This window comes from Lissotriton helveticus, chromosome 9, assembly GCF_964261635.1.
Source record: "Lissotriton helveticus chromosome 9, aLisHel1.1, whole genome shotgun sequence".
NCBI lineage: Eukaryota > Metazoa > Chordata > Amphibia > Caudata > Salamandridae > Lissotriton > Lissotriton helveticus.
This window is the reverse complement of record NC_136070.1, coordinates 427,020,542-427,033,082: the sequence shown is the minus strand read 5'-3', so window position 1 is coordinate 427,033,082 and position 12,541 is coordinate 427,020,542. Positions and strand designations below refer to the sequence as shown.

The following is a 12,541-nucleotide window of genomic DNA, read 5'->3' as shown; positions in this document are numbered from 1 at the left end:
GGCAAATTCAAGGTGCTCAGGTTCCAGGCCGATAATTTGAGAGAGGAGGGGTCCGGATGACAGATCTGACCCTTGTCCATTGTAAGGAGATCTGCTCGAGGGCGAAGGAGGATGGGTTCGCACTGGGAGAGAAGCAGGAGTTCCGAGAACCACGTTTGCCGAGGCAATCTGGGAGCGATCTGGAGAAGGTGGCACGGCTGTCTCCGCATTTTCCACAAAACTCGAGGAACCAGCGGAATCGGTGGAAAAACGTAGGCAAATAGATTGCACCAGTCCATCAAAAGGGCATTCCCGCATGACCCTTGATGGGGAAGCCAGCTTGCATAAGACGGACATTTTCGGTTTACAGGGTTCGCAGAGAGATCCATGTTCGGGCGACCCCACAGCTGAAAAATGAAGTCCAGAGTCGGCTGATGCAACTCCCACTCGTGGGTCAAGGACGCGGACCTGCTGAGGGAATCCGCTAGGAGATGCCTGGTAAGTGAACCGCAGTCAGGGTAATTTGGTGACGGAGTGCCCAGTCCCAGATGCTCTGTGCCAGCTGAGAAAGGAGCAGTGACTTGGTGCCACCCTGTTTGTTTACATAGTGCATACTGGTGGTATTGTCGGTTTGAATGAACACTGATTCTCCCTGGAGCAGAAGATGGAAAGACTTGAGAGCCAGGAAGATGGCTATCAGTTCCAATCTGTTGATGTGCCAGGAACGTTGAGACAGGGGCCACTTGTCCTTTATGGAAAGCCCCTGAAGAAGTGCGCCCCAGCCTTCCAGGGAGGCATCCGTGGTAAGGATGAGCTCCAGAGCGATCGTTAGGAAAGAAGTACCGGCAGCGATGTTTGCTGGTTGAGCCCACCATCGGAGAGCGGACCTCATCCGAGCGGTCACCTGGACCAGATCGTTGAAAGAGCCGACGACCTGATGCCACTGTTTGTCCAGTTTCTCCTGAATTGGGCTACTCTTGACCCTGCAATTTGGGATCAGGGAGATGCAGGAGGATGCCATCCAGAACAAGCACTGGCGTTGCCAATAGGTCTCGCAGTAGGAAAGTTGGAGCTATTGGTTTTGTAAATGACAAAGCCCTTTATGTTTTTAAAATGAATAGATAAGGGGGTGAGCCACAGAAGAGGGCAGCAGAGAGGCAGCCGAAGCCGAGAGAAACATGGAGAACAGACGGACACGAAAAGGAATAAATAAGAAGCATAGCTAGAGAGCAGCGGAGTGATCGAGGATAGACAGCCACAGAAGAGGGCAGCAGAGAGGCATCCGAAGCAGAGAGTAACATGGAGAACAGACGGACACGAAAAGGAATAAATAACAAGCATAGCTAGAGAGCAGCGGAGTGATCGAGGATAGACAGACAGGAGTGACAGATACAGTGGGGGAGAGATGGGGCAGAACGAGAAGCACACATGAGAAAGAGGCACAGAGGAGAATAGATAAGGGGGTGAGCCACAGAAGAGGGCAGCAGAGAGGCAGCCGAAGCCGAGAGTAACATGGAGAACAGACGGACACGAGGAGAAACAATAGGGGGGGACAGCAGTGGAGAGGAGACACAGAGGCCGAGGATAGACAGACAGGAGTGACAGATACAGTGGGGGAGAGATGGGGGACAACGAGAAGCACACATGAGAACGAGGCACAGAGGAGAATAGATAAGGGGGTGAGCCACAGAAGAGGGCAGCAGAGAGGCAGCCGAAGCCGAGAGTAACATGGAGAACAGACGGACACGAAAAGGAATAAATAACAAGCATAGCTAGAGAGCAGCGGAGTGATCGAGGATAGACAGCGAGATAGGCAAAAAGCTTTCAATAAAGAGCGGCCGGGAAACTGAAAGTACGGCCGGCCAGCCATGAATAATTAGGGGAGGAGAATCCGCAGAGCACATGCTGGGAGAAGCCCTTTGATGTGGTGGCGGCCGTGAACAAAATGCAATTAGGAGGGAGGGAGGGAGGCTGATGCGCGTGCTTGTTTGGTCACGTGATTCACGTGAACTCAAAGAAAACCGCACCAAAAAGCCCTTGGTTTCACGAGGATTTTGAGCACTTGAATTCTCTCCATTTCCCATTCCTTCGGAATGGAAAAGGCGAGACCTAAAAAGGATTTCAATACACGAACTGAAACTGACCCTTTTGAACGGATGAGAGCCACTAGGCGTAGAATCCGCAGCGGACGCTCATGAGAAATGAATGCCTTCGCCAGCGAAGTATCCAGAGTGGCGCCTAGAAAGGTCCTGCAGGGAGCTGGATCGACCTGAGATTTCTCGGTGTTGATAGACCGACTGAGGGAGTGGAATAGAGTCTGACAGAATCGAGTGTCCAGAGACGCCTGATGACGAGATTGTGACTTGATGAGACAGTCGTCCAGGTAGGGAAAGATTTGAACGCCCTTCAAAACGTAGATATGCCACCACCGGGGCCAGGATTTTCGTGAAGAAGTGAGGGGCGGAGCGAAGGCCGAAAGGCAAAACCTTGAATTGAAAGTCTCTGCGTCCCACCCAGAAGCAGAAGAACTTCGAGTGTTTTGGAAGTATCGGCACGTGGAAAGAAGCGTCCTGGAGATCGATGGTGGAAATCGTCCTTCAAGAGAAGGCGGAGAATTTCCGTGAGCATGCGGAAGGATTGGCACTTCAGGTACTTGTTTAGGGCTCTTAGGTCGAGGATTGGACGCCATTCACCAGACTTCTTGAGGACGAGGAAAAAATGGGAATATAATCCCATCCCTTCTGAGACTTGGGAACAACTTCTATGGCACCTTTCTGAATCTCGAGGCGAATCTGTTGAAAAAGCTCCTTGAGGTGAGCCGGAGGTGGACCAGTTGGAGGAGTGTGTGGAGGGAACTTGACAAACTCCAAAGCATGGCCTTTTGATACAATGTCAGGCACTCAACAGTCCGAGGTGATTGAAGACCAATTGGAAAAGAAAAGGGATATTCGACCTCCAACTTTGAGCTGGGAAGGCAAGTCATTGCTTCTTAGAGGCGGAGCCTCTGTAGGAAGACTTTCCCCTGTACGACTTGGAAGACTTGTCGATAGGACTGCTGTGACTGGGAGGAATATCTGATTTCCTTGGCCGTAGGAACGATACTGGTTGGATCCGCTGCGAAAAGAAGAGGAGGTGCCGCGTCCACGCGCACCACGAAAAGGCTGCTTGCGAAACTGCAAAGTGCCTAAGGCATGAGCTGTCTCGGTGTCCTTTATGATTTGAAGTGCGCCGTCCACATGCTGGCCAAAGAGCGATTCGTCGTCATAGGGCATGTCGAGGATCTTCGCCAGAACCTCCTGGCGAAAAGAGGTGGAACGAAGCCAGCCCAGTCGACGTAAAACGGCTGCACCAGCAAGCTGACGAAAACCAGTGCACGCAATGTCCACAGAGTAGTCGATAATCTCTGATGACGCTCTTTCTCCCTCCTGAAGAATTTTGAGAGCTTCTGCTCCGGAGGGCTCAGGAATGAGGTCGATGAAAGAAGACATATCCGACCACATCTGGTGGTCGTAGCGCCCCAGAATGGCCAGAGAATTCGCCCTCACGGTGGTAGAAGCCATAGTGGAAAATGTTCGTCCAATGGCATCAAGACGACGTCCCTCGCGGTCAGAAGGAGCGGTAATAGGAGAAGACAGATTCCTAGAACGGCACTGTGCGGCCTGGGTGATGAATAGTATGTAAAGGTAGATTTGATTTCTTGTGTGAAAGGGTCTATCATTTCTTTAGTGAAGCAGACACTTTTTGAAATAGCTTGCACTCTGGAGATTTTTGCTTAGAATAAATGAGCATTAAGGATTGTAAAGGAGAGGTAGCCACTGAGAGGAGTGAGATGGACATACCAGGGAGCCGTGCGAATATAAGTTGGTTGGTGTAATGCTGTGTTGTGAAAGGGTGACTACGTCACCTTGCGCCACGCTGGTATTGGATGTAAGGCAGCTAAATAAGGATGTGTAAGAGAAATTGATTGAAGAAAATTATCTGTAAAGGGCAAACTTTAAAATGTAGGATAAAATGAGACTTCTGAAAAATTTGAAGAGTTTAATGCAGGGGGATGCACTTGTACCCACTCGAAGAGGGGCGCCCATACCACCCGAGGGTACACCAGCATTGCACATAGACCAAGAGAGGATATCACAAGTGTAAATGGCTTGAAAATTGGATGAAATACACTGAAAATGATGGCCCATTAGCTTTCTCACAATATGGAACATTTAATGGTAGAATCCTTGAAAATTTGAGGAGACAACTACAGGAGATTAAACCGCCTCTTAGACCGATGCAGTTAGTGGCGCTTAGTGAATAGGAACATATAGCTCATCAAACAGGGAAACAAATGTCAGGGAAGGTATAAGAATACTTCAAACCGATAGGTCGAGGCTAGTTGGGATGCTCAACAGAAGGCATGGATGACCGATATAGCAGAGGGAACTATATTGTATCCCGTAACAGGGGCAGAAAAGGAAAATTGAGGTAAGTATAAGGAAAAGAAAAAGCATCTTGAAGAGTCAAAAACACTAGATCCAGTTGGAGATCGTAATCATGAATTTGACGAATTCCTAAATGACTTATTACTGAACCGTCCACCACCTTATAATGTAGACCAAGCCCAGAGTTTAACAAACTCTTATTTGGGGATAATTCCTGATGTGCCTGCTGTACCCACAGACCCAGTTCCACATACCCCTTTTTCACCAATGGGATGGGAATACAGGAAAACCAGATGGGAACAATCAGACTGTCTTGAAGGCACCAGATGCTTTGACTGTCCTTAGTGACTATTGGTCCTGTTCCTTTATATCAGCCTGGGAATAAAGTCAAAATGTACATACATCGACTGTCCCAACTCGGACAAATGGTTCAACTTTTACTTCTGCAGATTTGAGATGGAGAATGCTCATTATACACAGTTTTCTTTAAGCATAAACAAGATTTTATTACATACTATAGGAAATAAGAATGCAACATGGGGGCACTTTGAAAATAATGTACACTGGAACACAATGGAAAATCTAGTCTTTCTGCACAATAAGCATAAACTGAAGTTATAACTTAGAAATTGACAAATGTTAACATTTTAACTGGTTATAACAAACTGAAATCCAATAAATCTAAATCGGATGGTTAAGCTGAGAAAGCTCTAATTATATAAAAAAAGCAAACCCTGCTCTATAAACATAATGCAATTCTTAGCTATACATGTGTTGTGTACAGTGATATCGTTTTGGAGTAGTGTGGCTCACTGGTTAGAGGCGGCAGACCAGAGAGCAGAAGTCGGCCTGGGACCAGGGTTCGATTCCCGACGCGGCAGGGTCGCGGACCTTGGTCAGCGGACTCGATAATTCTCGCTTCGGTGCTTACTCTAATCAGAGATCACACTCGGCAACTCTGGGCATTAGCTTGCCTAATCTCCACAACGGCCCCACCAATTCCGGGGATGCCTGGCTCCACCTTGGGGACTCCCAGCAGGGACCATCCCACAGGGAAAGCCAGGACGGGTTCCCCAGAGTTATACAGCGCCGGGACGCCCCGTTGCTGGGGCAGCTGTGCGCTTTACAAGTATACTACATTTACATTTACATTTTACCAACAAAACATTTAACCGAAAAATATTTTACAGCACTCGATAAGGCAGCTCATTACCTGCTCCATGTTGTATCCATGTTTCTCTTTAGCAATAGAAATATATTCATCCACTGGGAGAAAACAAAGTTAAATAGATCTATATTATTTATACATGTAAAAAACAGTGTAATTATTCACAGTTCTTTGAAACGGGCTAAACTGAAGTCAGAACTCCTATTAGGAAACAATTTACACATTTAATGTTTCTGGGAAACATTCCTGGCAATAGTTTGCAGCTTTATATCACTAGAAAACTGGGATGCCATGGCAATTCTAGAAATACTCCAAGTAAAATTTGAGAAATTAATTGGAAACATTAAGATACTTACTTGTAATACGGACTGATTTTGTCAAAAAAATTAATCCAAATTTGTGTGCTGCTGATATTTGGGTCTCAATATCAAGAGTTTCTGGCAAGAAAGATGGTAAAGGCACCATCCATGAGAGACTCACTTAATCAACCAATGTGTTAAAACAGTGGCTGTCCTAAAACTATGAATGGAGGTGCCTTGCCACATTAAACAAGCATTTGCAATGCAAGAGGTCTCGCATTTGTGAAAGATAAGCGCTTTTGGTGTTGAAAATGACAGTGTTTAACTTTTTTTGTTAGTAATGGCGTGATGATATTTGCATAGTGTTAATGCCATTTGTATGACCTTGCGGCGCTGGAGAACCTGGAAATGGGAAATCGGGTATGAGGGAGGGAGACAAACGTAATATGCTGGCTGGGAAAGAAAATTACAATTGCTCAGGAAAGGGCTGCATTTGAGTGCGAGTGAATGTATAAATACTGCATAGAAATGGGAATTAGGAATGTGGCCTCAAAGTAAAATTAACGCGTTGACAAAATAAAAGCTGCGCATTCTGATTGAATGGATGCAATGTTTTTGCAGGTGCGTTGGCAAGCTACTTAAAGAATTTAGAAAGGGGTGGAATGTTTTAAGCTCGCTGCCTAGGCGAGACAAAAAGTCCAGAGAGTACTTTGCAATGCTTATAATGTAAAACTACATTTACCAAAACGAAAAGTATGGTTGGCCAAAAAGCCAGCACTGGCTAGTGTGTCAACTGAAACCACTTGCAAAGCAACACTGTTTTACGTACGACAACCGCCCCACAATTCGTAACATCCATAACAAAGCTCAAAACATGCAAATACCAAAACTATTTTTTACCTAAACTTACTTTATATATTGTGGGAGGTTGAAAGTGTTTGTTTACAGGCTAATAAAGTTGGATAAAAACCAAACAAAATAAGCTCCGTACTGTACTCCCAAATAATTTTAATAAAGCGCCAGGCCACAATCATCTAAACGTTTAGAGGAAGTACATTGGTCACCTCGACGTTTTATATGTGGAATATCTGTATGTGCTCAATTTAATGTTGTAAATGCAATTTGTTGTTGTCTGTTTGAACATGAGTTTATTTCTTTCAGATTTGTAGGCTTTGGAAAATCTGAGACAACCTACACCTGGGTAAAACCGTGAGTTTACCTTCACTTGCACAAACATTCCCAAGGTTAGGGTACGCCTTGGGGTGCGTATACCGCCAGGGAAGTTAGGAATTTTTTTCGGTCCTGATGAAAGCTTTGCTGAGCTAGCACATTAAAGCAGAAACATGTCGACCCTTGATTCACATAGGACACATTTGGCTCGAATTTATGGCCAATAGTGTCCGAATCACCAGTTTTTAATGATTGTGGCCTGACTCTTTATTAAAATTATTTGGGAGTACAGTCCGCCATCTTTTAACTCACTCATTCCTTTTTAGCACCTCCGACACGTCTTTTACATACCAGCTACGCTGTAACACAGGCGCGGTAGCATACCAGGGAGACATTCGGTCTCCTTAGTAGAACCCTATGATGAAGCATGCCATCAACTATGTTGATGAGTGAGGCTTCTATTTTTAAGTAATAATTGCTCTCTACTTAGTATAACACTTTCTGTGTACTTCCCCCCCCCCCTTTAATTTATTTTCTTTTGAAATAGTATTTGTGGTGTATTTGGAGATTGGATATCCAGGTAGGAATATCTTGGGTAGTTTTCTACTTTTCTACTTACATTTTTTGACACTCCTTTGTTGTTCTTTAGTAACCTCATGGGTGACCAGAAGTGCTCTGCAAATCTACAATGGATTGATTTTGGCTACAGTGATGGTAATGGAGAGGAAGCCACAAACCGAGACTCATTCGACGGTCATGGGTGGACTGAGATTACAGAGGGGAGGGCAACATGTCCCTGGAGAAATCAACAAATCTTCTTGGAGTAGGAGGCTAGAGGAGCAGGCTTATTCCTTCCCCTGAAATGTCTACTCTTAGGACTGTTGACTGGCAGGTGAGGAACAGCTCCAGAAAGAGTTGGAGGCACAGGCAGGATCACAAGCCAAGCACAGATCGATAGAGCAGCAGAGTGGTGCAGAGGAGAGCAAACCAAGACACTTCCAAATCCAATGAATCAATAGTATTTTACCCATCATTTGATTAAAAAAAAAAGAGAAAAGACCAAGAACTTTGGTATTTTCCCACTCTGGTAGCTAAAAAGAAATAAAAAGAATAGTCAGAGCAAAAAAGTAGGACAAATCTGAAAAAGAAAGGGGACGAAAAAGGAATCGGAATTGTCCCAAAAAAGACATAAGATTCCATATGCAGGGCACAATTAACTTCCAATGATGAGACAATATCCAGATTCAATCAAGGGAGCAGCTGGAAAACAGGAGCACGGAAGACAGGAATAACTGAATAAAACAGCTCTCATTTTACTTAAGAAATTTTCAGCAGAGTAATTTGAGTAACTTAAAGAACTTTTCACACTACAGTTTGTCCTTCAAGCCATCTAAAAACTCCTATTTTAGAATGTTACAACTGACAGATTTAGAAATTGCCTGTTGTACCAATTATTGATGTTGGTTCTCTTTTTTACCAGAGAAGCAAGCCTGCTGAAGGGAACTTGGATCTTAGATCTGTTACACTTATTTCCTCCATTAAAATCACTCTCCTCTGAAGATATCAAACAGCTATCTTTTCCCATCAAGAACGTCTTATTACACCAAGGTTAATTCTGGTTAAATGTAACTCATGGGATTATTTTAGATAATGCAGGTTTCTTTACAAAAAACAGATATGATATACGTCCAGTAATAGATGGGCTAAAAAACAGTGCAGTGAAACATTTGCCATATCTCTGCTGTCATAGTACAAATAATCGGATTTGAGCTTTATTTGACCAGCATACATGTTCAAGCCATGGCTATTCTAGTTAGATGGTGTGAGAAGTTGGCCTGGTATATGATGTCCACAGTTCTGTGGGCACCTTGTATCAGTCCAAACAATCCCTTATGGTGATGGTTGTAAGTCAACCTTATAGACAAGCTATCCTAGGGGTAGCATGGACTAAGCAGCCTTAAAGGCTTAACTCAAGAGGGCATGTGAAGCCAGCTGTTTTACCATATGCAATCCTGTAATACCAAATGAAAGGACACCACACAAGTTATATATTATAAAAATATATGTATTTATTCTCAGAATAATCCCCACTACTCTTTATGAGCAATGAAGCACAAGCGTTTAAACAAAAGCACAATATAACATATACAAGTTGCACATTTTTGGATGAGGCCGGTGGCCACTCAAACCATACATCAAAAAAGTGGTATAACAATCACTAATCGATCGGGGGTAAGGTCTAGGGCCTTGTAAATCGCTGGGACTACACTGGACTAGCCACAGTTAGGACGGGAGTAGCCCGCGGGATTCGGGTGCAGTGCAGAAAGCACACGCATGCACCAATGCAAAGTCAATGGTGCGTAAAAGTTATCGTTTTACAGATTAAAGAGTCTTCCGACTGGACTAGGACTACCAAACTTTAGAGTTAGGCACTAGAGGTGTGTACCAGTGTAAGAACACCGGCGCTAGTAAGTTACCTCACCCACAGGAAGCGGGTGCATAGGTGCCAAAGTGTGTCGGGTTTCGTCACGCAGTTCGATGGTGCCTGAAGATGAAGAGGCTGCAGGCGTCCAGAAGAGAAGTGTCCGGTGCGATCCAAGGGTGGATCGAAGTTGAAGGGTACCTGAAAGCAGCGGGGACAGAGTCTGGGTCACTGGGCAGTGACCAGGAAGGAACCAGGCAATGTCGGGTGCAATCAGGTCGTTGTCGCGTGCCTTATCGCCGCTGCCACGTGGACTCTGGGGCACCGAGGATGTCCTGGAGTGAATCACGAGCTGTCCCACGAAGGCTCTCGCTGTCGGCGGTGTCGGCTTCACGATCGGAGTCAACAAGCCTTGCCAAAGGCAATCCACGCAGGATTCGAAGATGGCTTATCACTCGGACCAGCAAGGTCTGAGCGGGTGCTCCTTTTTAGGGGAGCGAGGGCATATCTGGAGCAACCAGATCAGCTGTTTAAATTCAAAGGTTCGTCGGTTCAGGGGCCACTAGCCAACGGGCAAGCGACCGGACCAACGCGTTGAGCAGGAAAATGCAGAAGGGCCCCACGCAGCACTCCGAGTGTAGAGCGGTGAGCTTCGGTGCAAAAGCTGCTCGGGGCTGGAGCTTCTCACGCTCCAATGCACAGCTTCGAGGGAGCCTCGGGAGCTGCACGGTCAGCGCTTTGTAGTTACTTTAAGATGGCCGCTCCCACGCTTCAGGTTGCCTCCACGGGTCCCAGCTCTACATGGACTGTGGATCGGGCTGTTGGAAGTCAGGATAGCTGGCTCTTGTCGGTCTCTGTGGCTCGAGTTCCGGCGGGAACTGCAACAAAGCAAACGTCGAGGTGCTGGATGGTGCCTGTTTGCACAGGGTGGTCACTCCTTGACCACAAGTGATATACTTCAGTCTTCCACGTCGAGTGGGATGTCGAAGGGTCCAGAGTTTCGTTTCATAAGTTTCAGTCAGGATAATCTGATGTGCATTGGCACTGCTCCCACCTATATTCCAAATCTGGGGGCTGGATTACCTGCTAGGGTCCCTCCTATGGGTGGGACCCAGGAAGGGGGTGGTTACACCCCTTTCCTTTGTCCAGTTTGCCACCAAGACTGGGGCTGGAGTGCCCCAGAACCGGTTTGACTGGAATCTGCCCAGTGAAACCTTGTGTGCCCCAGGCAGTGTCTAGTTTCTTTCAACCCTCCCTGCTACAATCCACTATCTCCTGTCTCGGGTGGTGTGACACCTCCCTGTGACAGGAAACCCTTTGTCCAGGCGTCCTCTGCCAAGTTTCGGTCAGCAGCAGGAGGTCAGACATGTGTCTGTGGCAGCAGCATCCATTTTGTGATGCTGGGGCTCTGGTTAGGATTAACCGCGTTTTCAGTAAAGTAACATGTCTTCTCCCTCTAGAAGGGTGGAATGCTACCCCCGTCGCCAGAACTGGCGAGGGGGTAGTATTCCAAAGTGTATGACACCAAACACGACATGTTTTGATAAAGCCAAACCAAAGTTAGCATTAGCCGCGAGGATTATAATGCACTTAAGAGTATATGGTATGGCAGTATCACTGGAACAGCAGTAAGGAAATGGTTCCGAACACTGCAGACAGGCTCAGCTCATGCTAGAGCACCATCTCACATAAAACCAAGCACTCTGCCTCCAGGATTGTAAAGGCCTGCCAGAGGAGTGACTGATAGGTATATATGTGTCCAGATATAGGTTTAGATATAGGTATACTATATCTAAGCAAGGGGTGATTACACAACCTTGCCCCAGCTGTGTGAACAGCCAGTTGTGTCGATTTAAGTACCAGCCAGGGCTGGCAAAAGATATGCTGCAGCCCCAGGTAGGCCTTGGATGCACCTATGCCCTGGGCACCTATAGTGCATGGTACAGGGACTGACAAGGTGTCCAGTACCAAATTAATTATGTACCTATAGTACATGGAGTCCATTTAAAGAGAGAGCAGATAGTTGGCCTGGGATCCTGCTAATCAGGGTCCCAGGCTAAGTCGAAAAACAGCTAAACACAAGGCAAAAAATCTGGGGTAACCATAGTCAGGTATCCACCTTCCTACAGATGGTGATATAAGCTCCAACATGTGCCAGTAAGCTCACTAAGAGCTGTTATGAAGGAAGACCATGACAGGACATTAACCAGTTTTACAACCTAACCGAGAAATTCTAAAAAAGTTGCCCTTAAGTCTTTTAATTATAAATATAATTTGGACCATATTAGAATATGGAACCCCAGAACAGCCTTGATTATTTCTCAAATCCCAGATTGTTCTGCTAAGCTTTAACCAACATATAAAAGACTGTGACAAGCTGAAATTCTACAAGACGCTAAGCACTACATTTCCACATAGGCAAGTCCTACTTTACCTTTCGCATCAAATTTCTCCTACAGTGATGCACTTAATCATAATTCTTCCCATGGAAATTCTTCAATTAAATACCTTTGAATGATAAATGAAAGAATAATTCTAGGGGTACCAACAGTTACAACCTATGTAATATTGGACGCCAACATACGTTTCATGTCCTACAGTTATATCCAATGCTAAAGGAAGCTGCAATTTATTTTCCAGTTTAATGAATTGTATACAAATATGATGAATTAATAAAATTACTAATGAACTCTCCAACTGAAAGAGTATGTTTTAAGGAAGATACAATGTGCAAATTGTTGGGAGTATTTTGAAGTGTAATTATTGTTTACGATGGATTTAATATATTGTATACATTTGTAATTAGCATGGTTTGAAGGGTTTTAATGTATGTGTATATATAATATATATATATATATATATATATATATAACACACGAAAGATATCAAGGGTCTATTGTAGATAACACTATAAAAGGTGCCTATCTTTAGGTATCCTTAAATACTTATACCAAATGGTTATAGAGAAACTTGTCTGGGAGAGAGATAAGGATTAAACAGAAGAGAGTAGAAGAAAAATCAAAATACCCATCAGCCCACACATTGGCGGTACTTCATCATCTGGGTTTGAGAAAGT

General features: G+C 45.1%; 1 protein-coding gene across 3 annotated transcripts in view; it reads right to left on the bottom strand.

The window, feature by feature from the left end:
- RCOR1 (REST corepressor 1) overlaps window positions 1-12,541 on the bottom strand; it is a 523,596-nt gene that overhangs the window by 365,605 nt on the left and 145,450 nt on the right. For all 3 annotated transcript variants that reach the window (XM_078660219.1, XM_078660217.1, XM_078660218.1), the window contains one exon: window positions 5,620-5,672. In XM_078660219.1, the coding sequence (XP_078516345.1) occupies window positions 5,620-5,672 (53 nt within the window). The remainder of the gene's footprint in view (window positions 1-5,619; window positions 5,673-12,541) is intronic.